At 37.9% G+C, this 17,888-nt stretch overlaps 13 protein-coding genes across 13 annotated transcripts; 2 read left to right on the forward strand and 11 right to left on the reverse strand.

Moving 5' to 3' along the window:
* Window positions 1-32: 32 nt before the first annotated feature.
* Window positions 33-1,949, reverse strand: BBOV_IV008850 (uncharacterized protein). Its single transcript, XM_001610757.1, has one exon. It carries the CDS (start codon window positions 1,589-1,591, stop codon window positions 1,025-1,027), a length of 567 nt encoding a protein of 188 aa, XP_001610807.1. The 5' UTR covers window positions 1,592-1,949; the 3' UTR covers window positions 33-1,024.
* A 776-nt stretch (window positions 1,950-2,725) lies between these two features.
* BBOV_IV008855 (Med7 superfamily domain protein) lies at window positions 2,726-3,066 on the reverse strand. Its single transcript, XM_051767783.1, has 3 exons — window positions 2,969-3,066; window positions 2,858-2,902; window positions 2,726-2,823 (listed from the first exon to the last, which is right to left on the reverse strand). Exons 1-3 carry the CDS (start codon window positions 3,037-3,039, stop codon window positions 2,772-2,774), a joined length of 168 nt encoding a protein of 55 aa, XP_051623641.1. The 5' UTR covers window positions 3,040-3,066; the 3' UTR covers window positions 2,726-2,771.
* Window positions 3,067-3,969: 903 nt separating this feature from the next.
* On the reverse strand, window positions 3,970-4,898 carry BBOV_IV008860 (uncharacterized protein). The gene has a single exon (XM_001610758.2). It carries the CDS (start codon window positions 4,588-4,590, stop codon window positions 4,024-4,026), a length of 567 nt encoding a protein of 188 aa, XP_001610808.1. The 5' UTR covers window positions 4,591-4,898; the 3' UTR covers window positions 3,970-4,023.
* Window positions 4,899-5,711: 813 nt separating this feature from the next.
* BBOV_IV008870 (MED7 family protein) lies at window positions 5,712-6,611 on the reverse strand. Its single transcript, XM_001610759.2, has 6 exons — window positions 6,377-6,611; window positions 6,193-6,333; window positions 6,118-6,159; window positions 5,968-6,044; window positions 5,857-5,901; window positions 5,712-5,822 (listed from the first exon to the last, which is right to left on the reverse strand). The coding sequence occupies exons 1-6, from the start codon at window positions 6,596-6,598 to the stop codon at window positions 5,771-5,773; spliced, it is 579 nt and encodes a 192-aa protein (XP_001610809.1). The 5' UTR covers window positions 6,599-6,611; the 3' UTR covers window positions 5,712-5,770.
* Window positions 6,612-6,846: 235 nt separating this feature from the next.
* Window positions 6,847-7,712, reverse strand: BBOV_IV008875 (uncharacterized protein). The gene is made up of 2 exons (XM_051767000.1): window positions 7,564-7,712; window positions 6,847-7,401 (listed from the first exon to the last, which is right to left on the reverse strand). The coding sequence occupies exon 2, from the start codon at window positions 7,399-7,401 to the stop codon at window positions 6,856-6,858; it is 546 nt and encodes a 181-aa protein (XP_051623674.1). The 5' UTR covers window positions 7,564-7,712; the 3' UTR covers window positions 6,847-6,855.
* Window positions 7,713-8,033: 321 nt separating this feature from the next.
* On the reverse strand, window positions 8,034-9,016 carry BBOV_IV008880 (KH domain family protein). The gene has a single exon (XM_001610760.2). The coding sequence runs from the start codon at window positions 8,770-8,772 to the stop codon at window positions 8,125-8,127; it is 648 nt and encodes a 215-aa protein (XP_001610810.1). The 5' UTR covers window positions 8,773-9,016; the 3' UTR covers window positions 8,034-8,124.
* A 284-nt stretch (window positions 9,017-9,300) lies between these two features.
* Window positions 9,301-10,214, forward strand: BBOV_IV008890 (Cytochrome c/c1 heme lyase family protein). The gene is made up of 3 exons (XM_051767422.1): window positions 9,301-9,685; window positions 9,757-10,006; window positions 10,045-10,214. The coding sequence occupies exons 1-3, from the start codon at window positions 9,433-9,435 to the stop codon at window positions 10,178-10,180; spliced, it is 639 nt and encodes a 212-aa protein (XP_051623314.1). The 5' UTR covers window positions 9,301-9,432; the 3' UTR covers window positions 10,181-10,214.
* A 48-nt stretch (window positions 10,215-10,262) lies between these two features.
* BBOV_IV008900 (putative mitochondrial transport complex Tim10) lies at window positions 10,263-10,641 on the reverse strand. Its single transcript, XM_001610762.2, has 3 exons — window positions 10,551-10,641; window positions 10,368-10,464; window positions 10,263-10,331 (listed from the first exon to the last, which is right to left on the reverse strand). The coding sequence occupies exons 1-3, from the start codon at window positions 10,619-10,621 to the stop codon at window positions 10,266-10,268; spliced, it is 234 nt and encodes a 77-aa protein (XP_001610812.1). The 5' UTR covers window positions 10,622-10,641; the 3' UTR covers window positions 10,263-10,265.
* Window positions 10,642-10,743: 102 nt separating this feature from the next.
* Window positions 10,744-11,434, reverse strand: BBOV_IV008910 (putative translation initiation factor 5A). Its single transcript, XM_001610763.2, has 2 exons — window positions 11,318-11,434; window positions 10,744-11,253 (listed from the first exon to the last, which is right to left on the reverse strand). Exon 2 carries the CDS (start codon window positions 11,241-11,243, stop codon window positions 10,764-10,766), a length of 480 nt encoding a protein of 159 aa, XP_001610813.1. The 5' UTR covers window positions 11,244-11,253; window positions 11,318-11,434; the 3' UTR covers window positions 10,744-10,763.
* A 98-nt stretch (window positions 11,435-11,532) lies between these two features.
* Window positions 11,533-13,980, reverse strand: BBOV_IV008920 (Rad17 cell cycle checkpoint family protein; the record flags this gene model as incomplete). The annotated part of the gene is made up of 1 exon (XM_001610764.2): window positions 11,533-13,980. The coding sequence occupies one exon, from the start codon at window positions 13,978-13,980 to the stop codon at window positions 11,578-11,580; it is 2,403 nt and encodes an 800-aa protein (XP_001610814.1). The 3' UTR covers window positions 11,533-11,577.
* Window positions 13,981-13,982: 2 nt separating this feature from the next.
* BBOV_IV008930 (uncharacterized protein) lies at window positions 13,983-15,024 on the reverse strand (the record flags this gene model as incomplete). Its single annotated transcript, XM_001610765.2, has 1 exon — window positions 13,983-15,024. Exon 1 carries the CDS (start codon window positions 14,982-14,984, stop codon window positions 13,983-13,985), a length of 1,002 nt encoding a protein of 333 aa, XP_001610815.1. The 5' UTR covers window positions 14,985-15,024.
* Window positions 15,025-15,475: 451 nt separating this feature from the next.
* Window positions 15,476-16,746, forward strand: BBOV_IV008940 (uncharacterized protein). Its single transcript, XM_001610766.2, has one exon. It carries the CDS (start codon window positions 15,546-15,548, stop codon window positions 16,734-16,736), a length of 1,191 nt encoding a protein of 396 aa, XP_001610816.1. The 5' UTR covers window positions 15,476-15,545; the 3' UTR covers window positions 16,737-16,746.
* BBOV_IV008950 (Casein kinase II regulatory subunit family protein) lies at window positions 16,714-17,692 on the reverse strand. Its single transcript, XM_001610767.2, has 3 exons — window positions 17,475-17,692; window positions 17,344-17,437; window positions 16,714-17,305 (listed from the first exon to the last, which is right to left on the reverse strand). The coding sequence occupies exons 1-3, from the start codon at window positions 17,550-17,552 to the stop codon at window positions 16,749-16,751; spliced, it is 729 nt and encodes a 242-aa protein (XP_001610817.1). The 5' UTR covers window positions 17,553-17,692; the 3' UTR covers window positions 16,714-16,748.
* Between the last annotated feature and the right edge of the window lie 196 nt (window positions 17,693-17,888).

Below are 17,888 nucleotides of genomic sequence, written 5' to 3' on the forward strand. Positions count from 1 at the left end.
TTCTCTCCGAGAATGTATATAGAACATATTGAAGATTCATGTACAGCTGAAGCACAGTAACCAAACTCATTCATGCAAAGCAATCCTGCTGATATGCCATCATATCGACTCAACAATCCCTATTTACTATTTTTACCGGATTCGGAAAGCTAGGTGGACAAATTCAAAATTATCAATGAAACATATCTTCCTATTTAACAACTATCGCCTCTAAGCTACTTGAATGAGTAGAATCTTATGAAGACAAATGCTAGTTTGATATCAAGTGTCTATTAGGTGTTAGCACGCTGACGGCTGAATTTAAGTACGACTAAGTGCATAGTGTCGTACTACAGAAGTTGTGACACTTTTCTGTGACTAATAAATGTGTGGCTTATGGTAAAGGATTAACGGCATTAATTAATCCTGTATTGGTGCAATCATCAGTTTCATCGATAAACACTCAATCCCAACCCACACAACACAACAATGTTGCACTTTCAGTAGATGTTACAACAATGAAAGCAAGCAACGCTTCTACGTTGTTTCTTCGAATATTATAACAATGGTAATATGCGTATTCTGACAATGTGTCTTCCAAAAGGGATAGACAAGCACACGCAAAACAATTTTCAAAGTAGATGCTGGTATCCATTAATAAACAACATGTAGGGAAACGTTGGATGGTTCCGTTGTAAGATAGCTAATTGATGTGATACATGATTGGGAAATTAGCGTAATACCTACATTGCCATCTCCTCTGTAACCTTTTGTTGTAATAGACATTCCAGATTCAGCAAACATAACAGATGCTCAGATATCCTATTATATGATATGGATCTGTTTACAATATATGCGCAATCCAGGCACATACACAAATCATACGGTATGAACAACCACTACAGATCCGCCTGCGGGGAAGCCTGTGTTGGGCCTATCAAAATGAGGTCAAATACTTCACTAAATAGTCAGATTCCATCAGTGTTTCAAGGTAGCATAATAGGTAGATCAGGCGCAGCAGCGGGTTATATAATTCTATCTTTAGTCAATATAGATCGATGCTATCTGCAGCTTCCGGCTCACCGCACGATGTTGAAAACTGCAAACGTAACAGAGCATCCAATCGTCCATCTAAAAGATTCCTACCATTACCTTTCCTATTGATGGTGTGCATAATTTGCTTCATGTTTCCCCTATAGTTTTTCACCATGGAGAGGTTTCTTGTAACTGGCTCAACAAGCTTATTGTGAGCATTCAACACTGCCTCTATATTATGCCGCCATAGATCCCATCGTTTCTCCCAAATAAGCCACAAAAGTTGCGCAGCCATCCTATCAGATTCGTTGTTATAAAAAGTGCATTGACCTGAGAATTTGCATATCCCTTCCATCATCATTTTGCACTTCCGCGTCTTGTAAACTAAAGGGTGAAACATCATCTCAAGCTTTGTATGTGAAAGGGGACATGTGCCATCAGTACATGTTTTAAGTGATGGACACTCGATGGGAAGATAGAAATACAAATTCGGGTCTCTTCTTTTGAACGCAGCGGACACGTAAGGATGGCTCACATTAGGATCAAATGACTTAGTAACAGGTATACCAACGACCATTGCGATGGAATCCGTATAGTTAGAGATTATAGTACACAGTCATGAATATGGATACTCAGATTCTCAATGTCATCTGATATCCTAGAAAGCCATCATCACATACGGAAGCAAAGAGCTGGATAGTGGGCTAGACAATTAAAAACCTTTTTGTTTTTCGTAAAAAGGAAAGTGATATTTAATTTCAAACGAATTAACCGTTTGGGCAACCTTCAGGTCGGTATCAATACGTTTCAATGCCAAATTTGATGGCCCCAAAGAATAACTGGAAAAGTCATGCTCCATAGATATTTCTGGATGCATCGTGTGTAACACATTACAATCGAATGTTTGTAAATATTGCTGTCACGGCAGATCCGCCGATTTCCCGTCGTATGTTGTGCATTCATAGTGTGTTGTGGAATACCACTACCGAGTTTGCTGAGCAATGTAAGGACTTTAATTTAACGAAGAAGATATTTCCGTTGGTATATTATTGATATTCTGCGGATTTTTGTTTTTTTGAAGTAGGCATTTCGACGAACAATATTGCAAAACTAAACAATAGGCCAGCATAATACCGTATTATGGTGAATCAATGTAACTATATCAAGGATCACGAAACAATTCTACGCGAACTGTATTTGTTTTTCGAATTAGGATTCAAAATACTAAAATGTAAATGGCACGTATAATGATCTTTGTCATCTAAAATCTTCAGGCACAACGTCTTTTTATATAAAAATAACTCAATACCGTTATTTTGCGCCCAAATATATGCTATTGAGACACTGTTTTAACCAATGGAGCTAATCCCAAAGGAGTGCCAGGTATAAATGTCACCAAACTGTAAAACAAATGTTGATCCACGGTCGAATAAACAATTTTAACAATGAATAAAAGTTGGTAAGTAATCCGAATTTGCAATTAAAGCATTTGACGTGGGCGATAAAACATATTTAGAGTATTGGGTTTGTTCAGGCTGCAAACATCATCAAAATCTACAAAGATAAAATTTGCGACCAAAATGGCATTCCAGTTACATAACAAAAGGATCCGATACTACTTTCTATATCACACGAGCAGTACCCATAATGTACAAGTAGAATCATATCCACCATTGTACAATATTCAACAGAAAGTCACCCCCCATGCATTTCGACACTCTAAACATATAAGCCAATAAAACAAAGACATGTTGAAATCATTTGTGCTGTAGATGTGCTGACAATAACCTCTCGGTGTCCAGCAGTGCCCTATAGCTTTTATACCCCTAACTGGCCAACGTACACTTTCAGGCAATCGATGTAATGACGACGGCGATATAATTGTTCCCTGTAATTGCAACTGAAGGAGAAAATAATATGTAGCAATCAATCATGCAGCAATACAATACCATACCTTAACATCCGGACAACATCATACTCCGCTTTTCTCTCCGAGAATGTATATAGAACATATTGAAGATTCATGTACAGCTGAAGCACAGTAACCAAACTCATTCATGCAAAGCAATCCTGCTGATATGCCATCATATCGACTCAACAATCCCTATTTACTATTTTTACCGGATTCGGAAAGCTAGGTGGACAAATTCAAAATTATCAATGAAACATATCTTCCTATTTAACAACTATCGCCTCTAAGCTACTTGAATGAGTAGAATCTTATGAAGACAAATGCTAGTTTGATATCAAGTGTCTATTAGGTGTTAGCACGCTGACGGCTGAATTTAAGTACGACTAAGTGCATAGTGTCGTACTACAGAAGTTGTGACACTTTTCTGTGACTAATAAATGTGTGGCTTATGGTAAAGGATTAACGGCATTAATTAATCCTGTATTGGTGCAATCATCAGTTTCATCGATAAACACTCAATCCCAACCCACACAACACAACAATGTTGCACTTTCAGTAGATGTTACAACAATGAAAGCAAGCAACGCTTCTACGTTGTTTCTTCGAATATTATAACAATGGTAATATGCGTATTCTGACAATGTGTCTTCCAAAAGGGATAGACAAGCACACGCAAAACAATTTTCAAAGTAGATGCTGGTATCCATTAATAAACAACATGTAGGGAAACGTTGGATGGTTCCGTTGTAAGATAGCTAATTGATGTGATACATGATTGGGAAATTAGCGTAATACCTACATTGCCATCTCCTCTGTAACCTTTTGTTGTAATAGACATTCCAGATTCAGCAAACATAACAGATGCTCAGATATCCTATTATATGATATGGATCTGTTTACAATATATGCGCAATCCAGGCACATACACAAATCATACGGTATGAACAACCACTACAGATCCGCCTGCGGGGAAGCCTGTGTTGGGCCTATCAAAATGAGGTCAAATACTTCACTAAATAGTCAGATTCCATCAGTGTTTCAAGGTAGCATAATAGGTAGATCAGGCGCAGCAGCGGGTTATATAATTCTATCTTTAGTCAATATAGATCGATGCTATCTGCAGCTTCCGGCTCACCGCACGATGTTGAAAACTGCAAACGTAACAGAGCATCCAATCGTCCATCTAAAAGATTCCTACCATTACCTTTCCTATTGATGGTGTGCATAATTTGCTTCATGTTTCCCCTATAGTTTTTCACCATGGAGAGGTTTCTTGTAACTGGCTCAACAAGCTTATTGTGAGCATTCAACACTGCCTCTATATTATGCCGCCATAGATCCCATCGTTTCTCCCAAATAAGCCACAAAAGTTGCGCAGCCATCCTATCAGATTCGTTGTTATAAAAAGTGCATTGACCTGAGAATTTGCATATCCCTTCCATCATCATTTTGCACTTCCGCGTCTTGTAAACTAAAGGGTGAAACATCATCTCAAGCTTTGTATGTGAAAGGGGACATGTGCCATCAGTACATGTTTTAAGTGATGGACACTCGATGGGAAGATAGAAATACAAATTCGGGTCTCTTCTTTTGAACGCAGCGGACACGTAAGGATGGCTCACATTAGGATCAAATGACTTAGTAACAGGTATACCAACGACCATTGCGATGGAATCCGTATAGTTAGAGATTATAGTACACAGTCATGAATATGGATACTCAGATTCTCAATGTCATCTGATATCCTAGAAAGCCATCATCACATACGGAAGCAAAGAGCTGGATAGTGGGCTAGACAATTAAAAACCTTTTTGTTTTTCGTAAAAAGGAAAGTGATATTTAATTTCAAACGAATTAACCGTTTGGGCAACCTTCAGGTCGGTATCAATACGTTTCAATGCCAAATTTGATGGCCCCAAAGAATAACTGGAAAAGTCATGCTCCATAGATATTTCTGGATGCATCGTGTGTAACACATTACAATCGAATGTTTGTAAATATTGCTGTCACGGCAGATCCGCCGATTTCCCGTCGTATGTTGTGCATTCATAGTGTGTTGTGGAATACCACTACCGAGTTTGCTGAGCAATGTAAGGACTTTAATTTAACGAAGAAGATATTTCCGTTGGTATATTATTGATATTCTGCGGATTTTTGTTTTTTTGAAGTAGGCATTTCGACGAACAATATTGCAAAACTAAACAATAGGCCAGCATAATACCGTATTATGGTGAATCAATGTAACTATATCAAGGATCACGAAACAATTCTACGCGAACTGTATTTGTTTTTCGAATTAGGATTCAAAATACTAAAATGTAAATGGCACGTATAATGATCTTTGTCATCTAAAATCTTCAGGCACAACGTCTTTTTATATAAAAATAACTCAATACCGTTATTTTGCGCCCAAATATATGCTATTGAGACACTGTTTTAACCAATGGAGCTAATCCCAAAGGAGTGCCAGGTATAAATGTCACCAAACTGTAAAACAAATGTTGATCCACGGTCGAATAAACAATTTTAACAATGAATAAAAGTTGGTAAGTAATCCGAATTTGCAATTAAAGCATTTGACGTGGGCGATAAAACATATTTAGAGTATTGGGTTTGTTCAGGCTGCAAACATCATCAAAATCTACAAAGATAAAATTTGCGACCAAAATGGCATTCCAGTTACATAACAAAAGGATACGATACTACTTTCTATATCGCACGAGCAGTACCCATAATGTACAAGTAGAATCATATCCACCATTGTACAATATTCAACAGAAAGTCACCCCCCATGCATTTCGACACTCTAAACATATAAGCCAATAAAACAAAGACATGTTGAAATCATTTGTGCTGTAGATGTGCTGACAATAACCTCTCGGTGTCCAGCAGTGCCCTATAGCTTTTATACCCCTAACTGGCCAACGTACACTTTCAGGCAATCGATGTAATGACGACGGCGATATAATTGTTCCCTGTAATTGCAACTGAAGGAGAAAATAATATGTAGCAATCAATCATGCAGCAATACAATACCATACCTTAACATCCGGACAACATCATACTCCGCTTTTCTCTCCGAGAATGTATATAGAACATATTGAAGATTCATGTACAGCTGAAGCACAGTAACCAAACTCATTCATGCAAAGCAATCCTGCTGATATGCAGCAATGGTGACGTAAACGTACTTTAATAAGCTTTTTAATGTCAGACACAGAATCATTATCTACCTACGAAATCTGTTCCCCTTGTTTTGTACTTACCTCTTTTAAATGCCGCAAATAATGCATGAAACAGTCCATAAAGTCACCATATAGTATTTGAAAATGCTTCTTGAGGTCATTATCTTTCTTCGGTATATTAATAATCGTTTCTGAATCTAATTCGTGGAGTTCAAACTCTAGCTGTAACAGGATAAATATATAGACATGTAGTTAACATTCTAACCTTCTCTTCAACTCCAAAACTATACCATGGTGAGTTTGGAGGTGAAGGATATCTTGGTCCCGATACAGTATCTATAATGCATAAAATATCTTCCGAGCTTTCGTTAGATGTTAATGAAGTTGTAGGCATACACACTTTGGAGCTTGTCACATTTTTGTTTCTAAAAGAATAGTTTTTGTAGAAAAAAGGAGGTAGAGGATATCCTGATGTAAACTCCTCCATTTTAATTCTAAAATTGTGACTGTTCATGCTAGTACGTTGAGGCAACGGTATAAGATTCTAACGTGAAAATGCCAAGTGCATCTTACAGAGTGTTATATTTATACTTTTTCAACATAGACAGTTGTTATAAAATGTTTAGTAGTCTTTTTTATTCCATACAAACAACATCTCCATAAATACAATTGAACGCATCTTAAACAAAGATGTCATACGCGATGATAAATACTCTGTGTTTAAATTGCAAATTAAAATTTTGTTTACAATTTCTGTGCTTCATTGAACCTCGGAATGGTAGAATAGAAGTTCAATGCCATGTTCTTCACATGGTCATATGTTGGCTTTATGTGTTGGTGAATGGTGGAATAGTAGTAATCCTTAAAACTCAACCAACCACAAAATAACCACACTGCCATAAAAAATAATGCGGCAAACGAAAGAATCCTGGCAAAAAGGCTGAATATGTAAAGTACCACCAAAGAGTGGACCGATTTTATTGGCGATTTCCACAGTACAATAGTAAAGATTTCACTGCACATTGCATTAACATACTTGTGTACCAACTCTAAAACGCTAGAAATACATTCAGATTTAACAAACTCCCGATTCTCTCCATGTTTCTCATCTCCTCCGTACAAGGTTTCCCCCGAAATCATCTTTAAGACACCTCCAACGCAAATTGAACAGATTCCAATATTAATCATAACGCTAAGCGGATGGATTCGCAATACATAAGCGGAGAAGTAAAATAGGTTGGTAGCCACCAGTAATGCCAAGGCCTTCTTGTCCGATACACATGGAATCATCTGACATTAAATGAATATATAAACACAAAATATTCAATATGATAAAAACACATTCAGAACTAATATATGTAACGTCAAAATAACAGAAGACAGAACAACGCAAGTTGAACGGTATACAATGTTGCTTTTTGACAGCCATATTTCGTATGAATATCCACATACCTTTCACCGATAAGTAGGACAGTATTAGCGTATTGCCTTAACAAATTGGTCGGTAATTCTACCGAATAAGCTCAACGAAGGAGCTGGTAACAAAAATATATGTTTATGCTAAGAGCAATAAAGCGTACAGCTTTGGACCCAAACTTTGATTCACGAATGTGTAAAATTGTAAAATGTGCATTATATAGTAGAGTTATTGCAATGTCTTTGTTTAATTCGAAGGATGGGGTCTCGGTACACACGAGACAATGGGACCGCATCAGATCTCTTCTTCGTAATTCAAGTGGAAGATTGTATGTTTTCTGAAAGGACGAAGTTACCATTGACTATTTATAATTAATTCGAAAATTCTGTGTAAAAAGTGTATCATCTGTTATAGAATAACAACATCGCCTGTATATCAGTAGTACCTGTTGAAATCGGCATACAGTGATATTAAAACAAAGGATAATTACTTTAAAATCACGTTACATATGCTCAAAACAGTGTTGTAAATAATACGGATTAAATCGTTTGTTTAAGCGACATCAATACGGGTTATACGGGTATTAATGTTGCAATTTAAAGCTTTTCGCGAAGACGCTTTGATATGTTGCACAAATTGTTGTATACTTTTCCCGGCTGGTTGCCTAATATTAGGCTGCTAATCGAATGACGAGCCATTTTAATGCTGTTGAAACTGCCCATTATATGAATGCGATCCTGTGCAAGTACAATGCGAGTACGTGTCATATTCTCTATGGCATGCTTAGTCTTGCCGTCTTTTCCTGATATTCTACCAATACAACGCGATAGATGGTCTCCATTGAGACGTTTAACATCTTTTATGTCAAAACTCTCGATAAATATGTCCTCGAGACGAATAAGAGCTTCAGCATCTTTCAGCTCAAATCCAAGCATAAAAGCACGAAGGTAATCCTGTGCCTTCTGAAGGGAAGATAGGTCTGTGTCTTCAGAGCCAGGCCTCACTTCAACTACCTTGTTTTTAGTACACATACGAATCTGTAACTTGAGGTGCTCTACAACTGTACGCACAATAACCTCCCAATTGTTACGAAGCGGCGTAAGTCTGTTTGCCGGCACACTCACACGACGTAAATTCACAAAGTTGTAAGCATCATTAGAACCATCCTTCACATCTTTCACCACAACAACCTTGTCCGTTCGTTTGTTACGACGCTTGATCGTCTTTTTAGTAGGGGCAGCCATAATATAAGTTCAACTAATATTACATGAGTAATAACAAAACAATATCTGCTTAAACAGTATATTCTGCCTAATAAGATATCATTAGATAAAAATCATTTAGAGAAGATGCGATATTACAACAACCTTAAGATTCAAATAACAGGCAAGGACATCATATAATCACCTTCAAATAATGTAAGCACATATGTAAAATGTTTCAATCATTGTCATCAATTGTTATGTGATCGGCCGGCGTATGTGTAATGGCAATATATTGATGCGTTACTTAACCCCCATCCAATAGCTGGGAAAAGAAAAGGGTTGATATAAACTAACAGTGCATTAATTTTAGATTTATAACAATATTATAAAGGCAATGTGTACTTAAAGGGGGTTGAAATTAGCAATGTGTGTTGACTTCCACTGCTGCCAACGCAAACGTCATTCACATCCATTCATAGACATCTACGCACTAGATCTAGCAGATAATAATACAGTGTCTGTTATATCTTTTTAAGTAAAAAGAATTTTGTGAATAACTATATATGTGTGAAAATGCTGCCCTTATATTCATCTTTTAATAAATGATATCGCAATTTTAATGTGATATCGCACTTATATTTTGATGAATTGACAATTTTATAAAGCGAACGTTTATATTGATATAACTATAACATACCTATGGCAAAAATGGGCACAGCTGGACAGATATTGCCACCTTCATGCCCAGTGGAATCCCAATACAGTGATGAAAAGCTACGAACTAAATCGAACTGCGGGTCTGCTCAAACAGAAGCTAGCACAATACCAATTATATCGGCAAGTGATCTAAAGGTGTTGAGTTCAACGCGAATTCAATCTAATATTCCAGGAAAAGAATATAATTGGATTTATCCATCAGAACGCCAATTCTTCAGATCAAGTCTTGCAAAAGGTATGCGACAAAAACATCCATTTGGAATATAGTACGCTACATTTGTATAACGTATATTATGCAAAATGCAGGTCATCAAGTGGAAGCAAAAGTCATCCCTACTGTAGTTAAAATACATAATGCAATAAATGAAAAGGCGTGGGAACGGATCATAGAATATGAAGATCTGCACGCTGAGCATTGCGAAAAACCTGTGCTGGCACATTTCATAGGTAAAAAAGATGAACTTTCAATGAGAGCTAGACTGAAGCACTTCATGGGATACAAGCTCCCGTATGACAGGCATGATTGGACGGTAGATAGATGTGGTAAACAAGTAAGGTAAAGTTGATGAATGCAATGATGACACTCTGGAACAGATATATCATTGATTTTTATGAAGGCAAAGCACCTAACAATGAACCTGTAGCAGTGTATATGGATGTTAGACCTGCATTAACTTTGGAAGGCATTATAGACAGAGCACGTCTATGGTTTAAAAAGAAATGGAATTGACGTACAGTTTTACTAGACAAAGAATATAACAAACATGGCTTGCTGTAATATGATTTAACAACAAGTTGTATCGATAGTTTTTTATTTAAAGTTGTCCATTTTTAGATGCCTCCTGTAGACGATTTCCAACCATTTGGTGAACGTCCAGAAACTGAATGATATAAAGATAAACACAGTGTGTACATACTTTATTTACGCAACGGTCAACACAGCTCTGCTCGCCAGCGTCCATACGCGAGTCCTTTACTCCGGCAATGCATTTAGTCCAGCAAGATTCTCTGATTCTGACACATAGTAACCCGGATAATAATCAAACAAATGTTTCTAATAACATTAAATCGCAAAACTCGCGATTCGTCATAAAACGTACCTTCGAAGCATATCGGCCATACCGACCAGCTCGGCTACAGCTACATTTACAGGATCCGCGGTAGAATCCATTTGTCACAAATATTGCGATAGTTTTTCAAATTGCTAAATGGCATCATAGACACTCCTCCACAGGTACACATCGTGGTATAACCATAATACAACAGCATAGCTAAAGTGAGTTTTTATGTTTTAAGACATTTAAATGTTATGTTTAGGTCAATTCCTTGCACTGGATAATCTTCTCTTGACCAACAGCGGATAGCACCGTAACCAAAACCTCCTTACCAGCAGCGACAAGAGATTGAATCTGCTTAGATACTTCATCAAAACCACCGTCATTGTCACGAGGAAGCTGAAGATCATCTTTGCAGGTACCATCAGGATTCAACAGCGACACAAAGCCGTCGTCATCAACACTGATCAACTGAAGTTCAGTACGTTTGACATGAGGGACCTCCATGTTGTGAGAGGTAGGGCATACATCTTCGTACTTCTTACCGGTAAATATATCAATACCAGTAATGTTTGCCTTGGCGTGACCGTGCTTACCAGTCTTGGAAGTGGAGTACTCAACGACCTTGCAAGGCTTGCCCTTGATCATAACGAAACCGTTCATCTTGATAGAACCGGCAGCAACAGGGATGGTGTGGGACGCACCAGCGTCAGTACCTTCAAATGTCTCGTCAATCATCTTGAAAATTCTATGATATAATGAGCATATTGTACAAAGAAATGCCGCCACACAAATATAAATAGCTAACGTACCTGGGAAAGGTTATTAACGATTAAGAACAGTGACGACTTATTTAGGGTCCACAATAGAATCTAGTACTCAGCTGAAGATTAAAATTGTGTGAGCGTTAAGATGCATAACCTAGACTGCCTCACGTGGGCGACACCCCTGTCACTAACGCGCGACGGACGATTGTCAGGCGCTAATAACAAAATTTTTAATTTTACCAAATTAGAAGGTTATGTAACACGAATTAGGCATGGGAAGTTAACCCCTTACTACTACGTTGCCATTACGTCTGTACGTGTGTGAAGTTGCTGTCGTAATGTTTACTGAGCTCTGACAATACCTCCTTTAACTTCGGCGTAATGCTACCCAGCATACCTACTGGCATCGTGGCATTGGACTTCATTTGCTCAGGTGCACTGCATGGTTGTTCATCCATAATCATATTGATTCGCTCCCATATAGGCTGTGAAATAACGTCATCTATCTGACCAAACAAAGGCATGTCAGCATCATGCTTCCCTGGGACGCTGTACATGAACATGTAAATAAATGGTATCAGCTCTACAAATGCACGATTTTTGCACATGTAAGCACTAGTTATGCTCTTTGAGGTCACCTGGTTCCCTGAAGCCAAGTCACGTATGTGTTGGTCATAAAGATCCTTCAAATGGTTCATGTCATGTTTTGATTCCGAATGCCATGTGCCTTTCGTGAAAGCGCGAAATTGTGTTGAAACACCAGAACCTCCAAGGTTAGAATGGCTTGTAGATCGAACACATATGCAAGCAAACCTGGTATTAACGTCATCCAATAAATCGTCTCCTATGATTCCAGCATGGCGATATCCAGATGCAAACACATCAGCCGCACATAGCTGAGCAGTCAACGCTGCGCAATCTTCTATCGATTCATAATACGAACTGTAGTTCTCATGTAGACTGTCGACCAAAAAGACACTATCAATAGAACTGTTTTGAACCAATTCGTCGGGGTTGTAATACATTTGAGGGCGTGTTAACAACGGCAAGTGTGATGAACGCGGAAACCTGCAAGGTTCGACATTTGGTGTTGCTTGAATAACGGGCCATCGGCAAAATGATAGTGGTTCCGATTTGTTGAATGGCTTTAATAGACCATAAAGTCTGACATCCGTAGGCATATCTGCCCATAACTGAGTGTCAAAATGGTTCTCGTATAACGAACGAAACATATTCTCCCATAGCATCTCACTACACGGGGGAGGCAAATCGCCCTGAGATTCCGTAGCAACCTCAAAGGTCAACAATTCTTCAGAAATATTGGCACAGAGATTCGGCAGAATTTCCAAAATATCTGAATAATCATCCGGTAAAGACAAAACTGCCCCTTCCTTGTCACAATCACTAACCCTTAATGGTGCTGAAAGCTGAAAACAGTGGCGAAAACGTTCTAAAGAATTTACGCCTTGTTCTGAAGGCCCTAAAACGTTATCTTCCGTGATGTCACATTCGCTATCATCGAGAATAACCGGAATGCGTTTATTGACTAACACCTTTCCTATGACATTAAATACAGCATTGGAAGGGTTTCTCTCCAGCAAAAGACGACTAAGAACTTCCATCTCATCACCAGTGTTCTTTGAAGAAGTGCGATTGACGCTGGAATAAAAATGGAGATTTGCTATAGCAAAACGCATGTCTCCGCAACTGGCACTGGTAAGAAAGTCTATCAACATCTCATTTTGCCGAGTTCGTCCCCTTCCCCAAAAATCCAAGTGACGATACAATATAGCTCTCAACTTGCTCTTGGTTATTTGACCAACCTGTAGAATCATACACCTCGGATGCTGTTTAAAATTATATGGCAAAATGCTACGTAGCAATTGCCGATCACTAGCAGTGTTGTTCACGCATATTAGCATAGGGTACTTTGTAATACCATTGCTTGTGCCCTCACCATCTAGAATGCTGTTGGTTATTTCTTGTATTCGACGAGAGCAATCAGTTTTGTTAGTTATTAAAGTACGAGGAAGGTCCTTTAGTAGTATGATGTGAGGCTCCGATGTTGAACTAGTGTCAGAATGTGATTTGGATCCAGCTGTGGGCATCAACAACGCTAAACGTGGACGTTTAAGACGGTTTGAAGTTACATCTTTAGCTATTTCGCGATTGTAAACTGTGTTTTTTTGCGATACGCAAATCCCGGGCTTACGACGAACAGTGTCCAAAAAACGTAAGAACGTGGCAGCCACTGCATCATGAGTTCCATTATCCGATATGTAGACAACATCGCTCTCAAATGGGTCATATTCAATCACTTTGAGGCCAATCGTTTCAGATAGGAGACGTACAGCGGTTGTTTTTCCACAACCAGTTTGCCCACGCAATATACATATATTCGCAAATGTTTCTGGACTGTCATTCGACAAATAAGGCACTTTAATCTTATCCCTTCGGGCAAAGGATTTACTGGAATCTCGACGTTTGGATACAGAACCGTAATTTATTTCACTTGATGATTTTGGCTTGGTGTTGAAGGATGTCTCCGCAAAGGCTGGAGTTGATTCAGAAGAATTATCACTAGTTTTTAATAACTCATTAGATGAATCAGATAGATCCACTCGATCATTGGCTGATTTTAAGAAGCGATGCAATGACTCAACATCGCTGCGGCGCCATGGAATGTCATCGGGAAACCCCCTTGGCATAGTTATTCTTTAAAGATTTCTAAACCGTGGCGTTTGATGCTGATATTTATTGAATGGCCACTGAAACATGTACCTGCATAGATATTCATCAACCGGCGAACCTCTAATGAAGTGCGTACCCGACCTGTTATTGGATCACGTTTTGCGGGATATACTCCATATGTACTACAATTGTAGTCATTAAAAGAAAGGATGTTCTTAAATGATACCTGTACATAACAACGCGATGTGAAGTAATCCTTTACAGATTCCTGTCGTTCGTCCTTCTCGTTTTCAATAGGTTTGTTGTCCCAGTAGGAATCATTAGTACAAACCAATACCATCACCTTATAAGTCCATGATATATCTCGCAAAACATAACACAGTTGAACGATGTATTTAACTCGTTCAGCATAAGACAACAAACAGAGCGGCCATAAAGAGTCGACAATTAATGTACTGACAGATCGCGCACGTATACTACTAAAACGAGCAAGGTAATTGTCTTCTACCAACGCGTCGTAGAATTCAGAAAGCGCTATATCCAGTTCTTCGTGATCAAACAGACGAAGATAGAGAAACCGTTCTTGATTCAATATACGAGGGAGAGCCAAAGATCCATTTGTATCTATGTATAACGTTAATCCAGATGAAATATTAACCAGACCCACGCAAAATGAAGTCTTGCCACTACCACTGCCGCCCGTTATTTCAGCTATGCCTGAACTTCGACAAAGATCGCTAAAAAGAAATGAGGAATCTGGCGTACGCTTTAACTCTGGATCCACGGAAAAAACTTCAACAGTAGAATCACAGCTATTTCTTTTGTTTATAAAAGGCAAATAATCATTCAGCGGTATAGGCTGCGAAGCCTGAGACTCACTTCCACGAACTCCACGAGTTTGTGATGTTCCAGTACAAGCGGAAAATAGATATTCGTTTGAATTGAACAATGCACTTTGATTTAATACTGCTATAGGTATCTGTAGCTCGGCGTCAGTGTTAACTTTTTGGTTGCAGTCCATCCTAGCCCCTCCGAATACATATAATAAGGAAGACAAGCTCAATGATGGGCTTATATATTACACATTATCTTTTCCAACAATATACATACATTATGGAAGTAATTATTACATATTTCGCATTATAGAAGGTGTTGGAACTAGCACTCTAGTTGAATTCTACTCAGTCTCCCTGATGTATGGTTGAGCAATGACACTTTATCGATCATTCCAAAATGACAAAAACGAAAGATTTGTGCGCACATTAGATATTCAACTTTTATAACAAGTGTCTACTCTATCTTTGTCTAATTATAAATGGTGAAATCATACATTACTTATTTCATGTCCCAGTAATATTGTCAACGAACGTCTACACTCAAAAGTGATATGTTTGTGCCAAATGCAGGTTGTGTTATGAGTTGTTCATGTATCGCATTGAGTCTGTTAACAACACAATGCTTACTCTTATAGTATGTAATGTGCTATCTTCAAAAGATAGCTAAATAAATCACCTAAAAGCCAGAACTATTATCTAGAAATATTTCAGAACATCGTAGTGATGCTGTAGTTAAACACTGCATTATGGAGTTGTTTACTGCTATAATAGTTTTTCTACTAGGGGAGCAATCCTTATCCATTAGGGCTCTTAGGTTACGTTCCGGTGTTATGAGATCTAAAAACGTTTCTTTCTTAGAATTAAAATCCACTAAATGGAACATCACTAAAAATGATGCAGAAAATGAACCGAAAACGGGAGAAGAAATCATATTAGCAATACAAGATCTAAAAGATAATGTAGACTTCCATATGAACGATTTTAGCAAAACAGTTAAAGAAACAATATTAGATGCTAGCGAGAATATTGATGCCACCGAACTTCAACACCTAAGAGATGCCTCCGAAAAGGTCGATGATTCCATAAGGACCATACAAGCTTCTATAAAAAAGGAATGTGATAATATTTCAGATAAGTTTAAGGATAAAAGACAACGACATATATCTGCTGATGTGACAAAAAAAATTAATACATTAAAAGATCATATAAAGGAATTTGTAAGGGATGGTATACACGTGTTAAAAGATAATCTGAAGAGTTTGACAAAAGAGTTCACAACTGCCACAGATAACACTGACAAAGAAAACGGCAGTGTGGAATCAGCAGAAGTAGATAAAAAGGAAACTCCAAATTACCACAGTGAAGAATCACCTAAATCAAATGAATCTAAAGAGGTAAAGGATACTGAAAGTCTGGTACAAGTGAACAGTTACCATACAAATGCTGAGTCATCTGAACGTCTTATCCCCAATAATACCGAGAATCACAGTGCCGATGGTCAAGGAATTAAATATTCGGAGGCTGACACGACAAGACCCACTCAATCATCAAATCAGAGCAACCCTAATAATGATACAGGGGAAAATAGAGTATCACGTGATAAATTCGGAGACGATGAACATGCCACTTCGAAACCGGCAACAAACGAAAATGATAAGCAACTAGATAACCAAACTATGAATAATGGAACATCACTTGAGAAGAAGGAAAATAAAGATGAAGTTAAAAGGAATTCAACGCAGTCTGTCAATGAAAACACCCAACACAATGAAAGTAGCAAACAAGATAGCAATACTACAACTAATTCATTAACCTATGTCAATAAAGACATTGATCTCTCAAGTGTACCTCCCACAGCAATTACAAGGACAATTGAAACGTATAAACAAAAACTGGAGAAAGAATCATCAGCTCTAATAAAAGAAATTCAATTTTAATGTTAGAGTAATTTATTGATGATTAGCATCTTCATGCTCCTTGTTATTTTTAATAGCAGAGCTTACCTTAAAACCGTAAATCTGCGGTACATAATAATAAGTAGGCCCTCGAGTTACGAGTGTATCATGTACCATCAAAAACAAATGGGCAAAGGTCGTGCCAAAGTATGCACCATCTATCAACGACAGGCGACTGTTTTTCGGAGGATGATACACCTCATTGCACCTAGGGCAAAATATTTTTGTATTATGATAGGCGGGTGCATCCGTGATCCCAATTGGCAAAACTGCTGTGTTCTCACAACTAAAATTCGGACAAGTGCCAAATACTTTCTCCTTATATTTCTGTAGCATTAGCGCCATACCTTTGGATGTTATTATGAACCGGCTGTGTATAAGACCGTACAACAGTTGCGATGATGTATTTATAATACGTTGCTTAGCACGTTCTGAACATGGGCCATAAGTGTCGCCGTCGTTTTCCTCATAGCAGTCATAATCAAAGTCATCATAATTATCCAAAATCATTCGGATAGCATGACTATAATATGACACTTGTTGTTGTAAGCCTGGATGTTACGTGTTTTTCGATGACAGCTAGACCTACCAACAAGGTTAAATTCGTCACGGATATAATCGGCGTCAACTTGAACATAAAACTCGTGACCTTTTAAACTACAATACCACTCGATCCATGGTATCTGTTTGAACCGTATACTAATTTAATTCGACACATACCTCGCATTGCTGATCCTCTGACGACTCCAAGTCATCCGAAGACTGCTCGACCTCATTTAAAAAAGAAGAATCAATCATCTTTGTTATAATATAATACACTGAAAAAATAAATAAGACGTCAGAACGCTTGATGTGTCATTACGGTGTCCAACAGCAATCCATTTTGGCAGAAAAGTAAAATGTTTGTATCCCAGCCGCAAATAGTTGCAAATTAAAATGTGATCAAATAGATTCCTTAAATCCTTGTTATGTTAATATTAGTTTTGTATTTACAAAATAAATTGGAATCTAATTGTGGAATTTTTTGCTCCTAAATACCACACAACAGCTCGTACGCTCACTACGCAAAACAACGTCTTCCGCCAAAATTGGCTAAATTTCTCTATCAGAAATAGACATAATTATCAATATTAT

Source organism: Babesia bovis (genome assembly GCF_000165395.2).
Source record: "Babesia bovis T2Bo chromosome 4 map unlocalized Chr4_1, whole genome shotgun sequence".
NCBI classification, from domain to species: Eukaryota; Apicomplexa; class Aconoidasida; order Piroplasmida; family Babesiidae; genus Babesia; species Babesia bovis.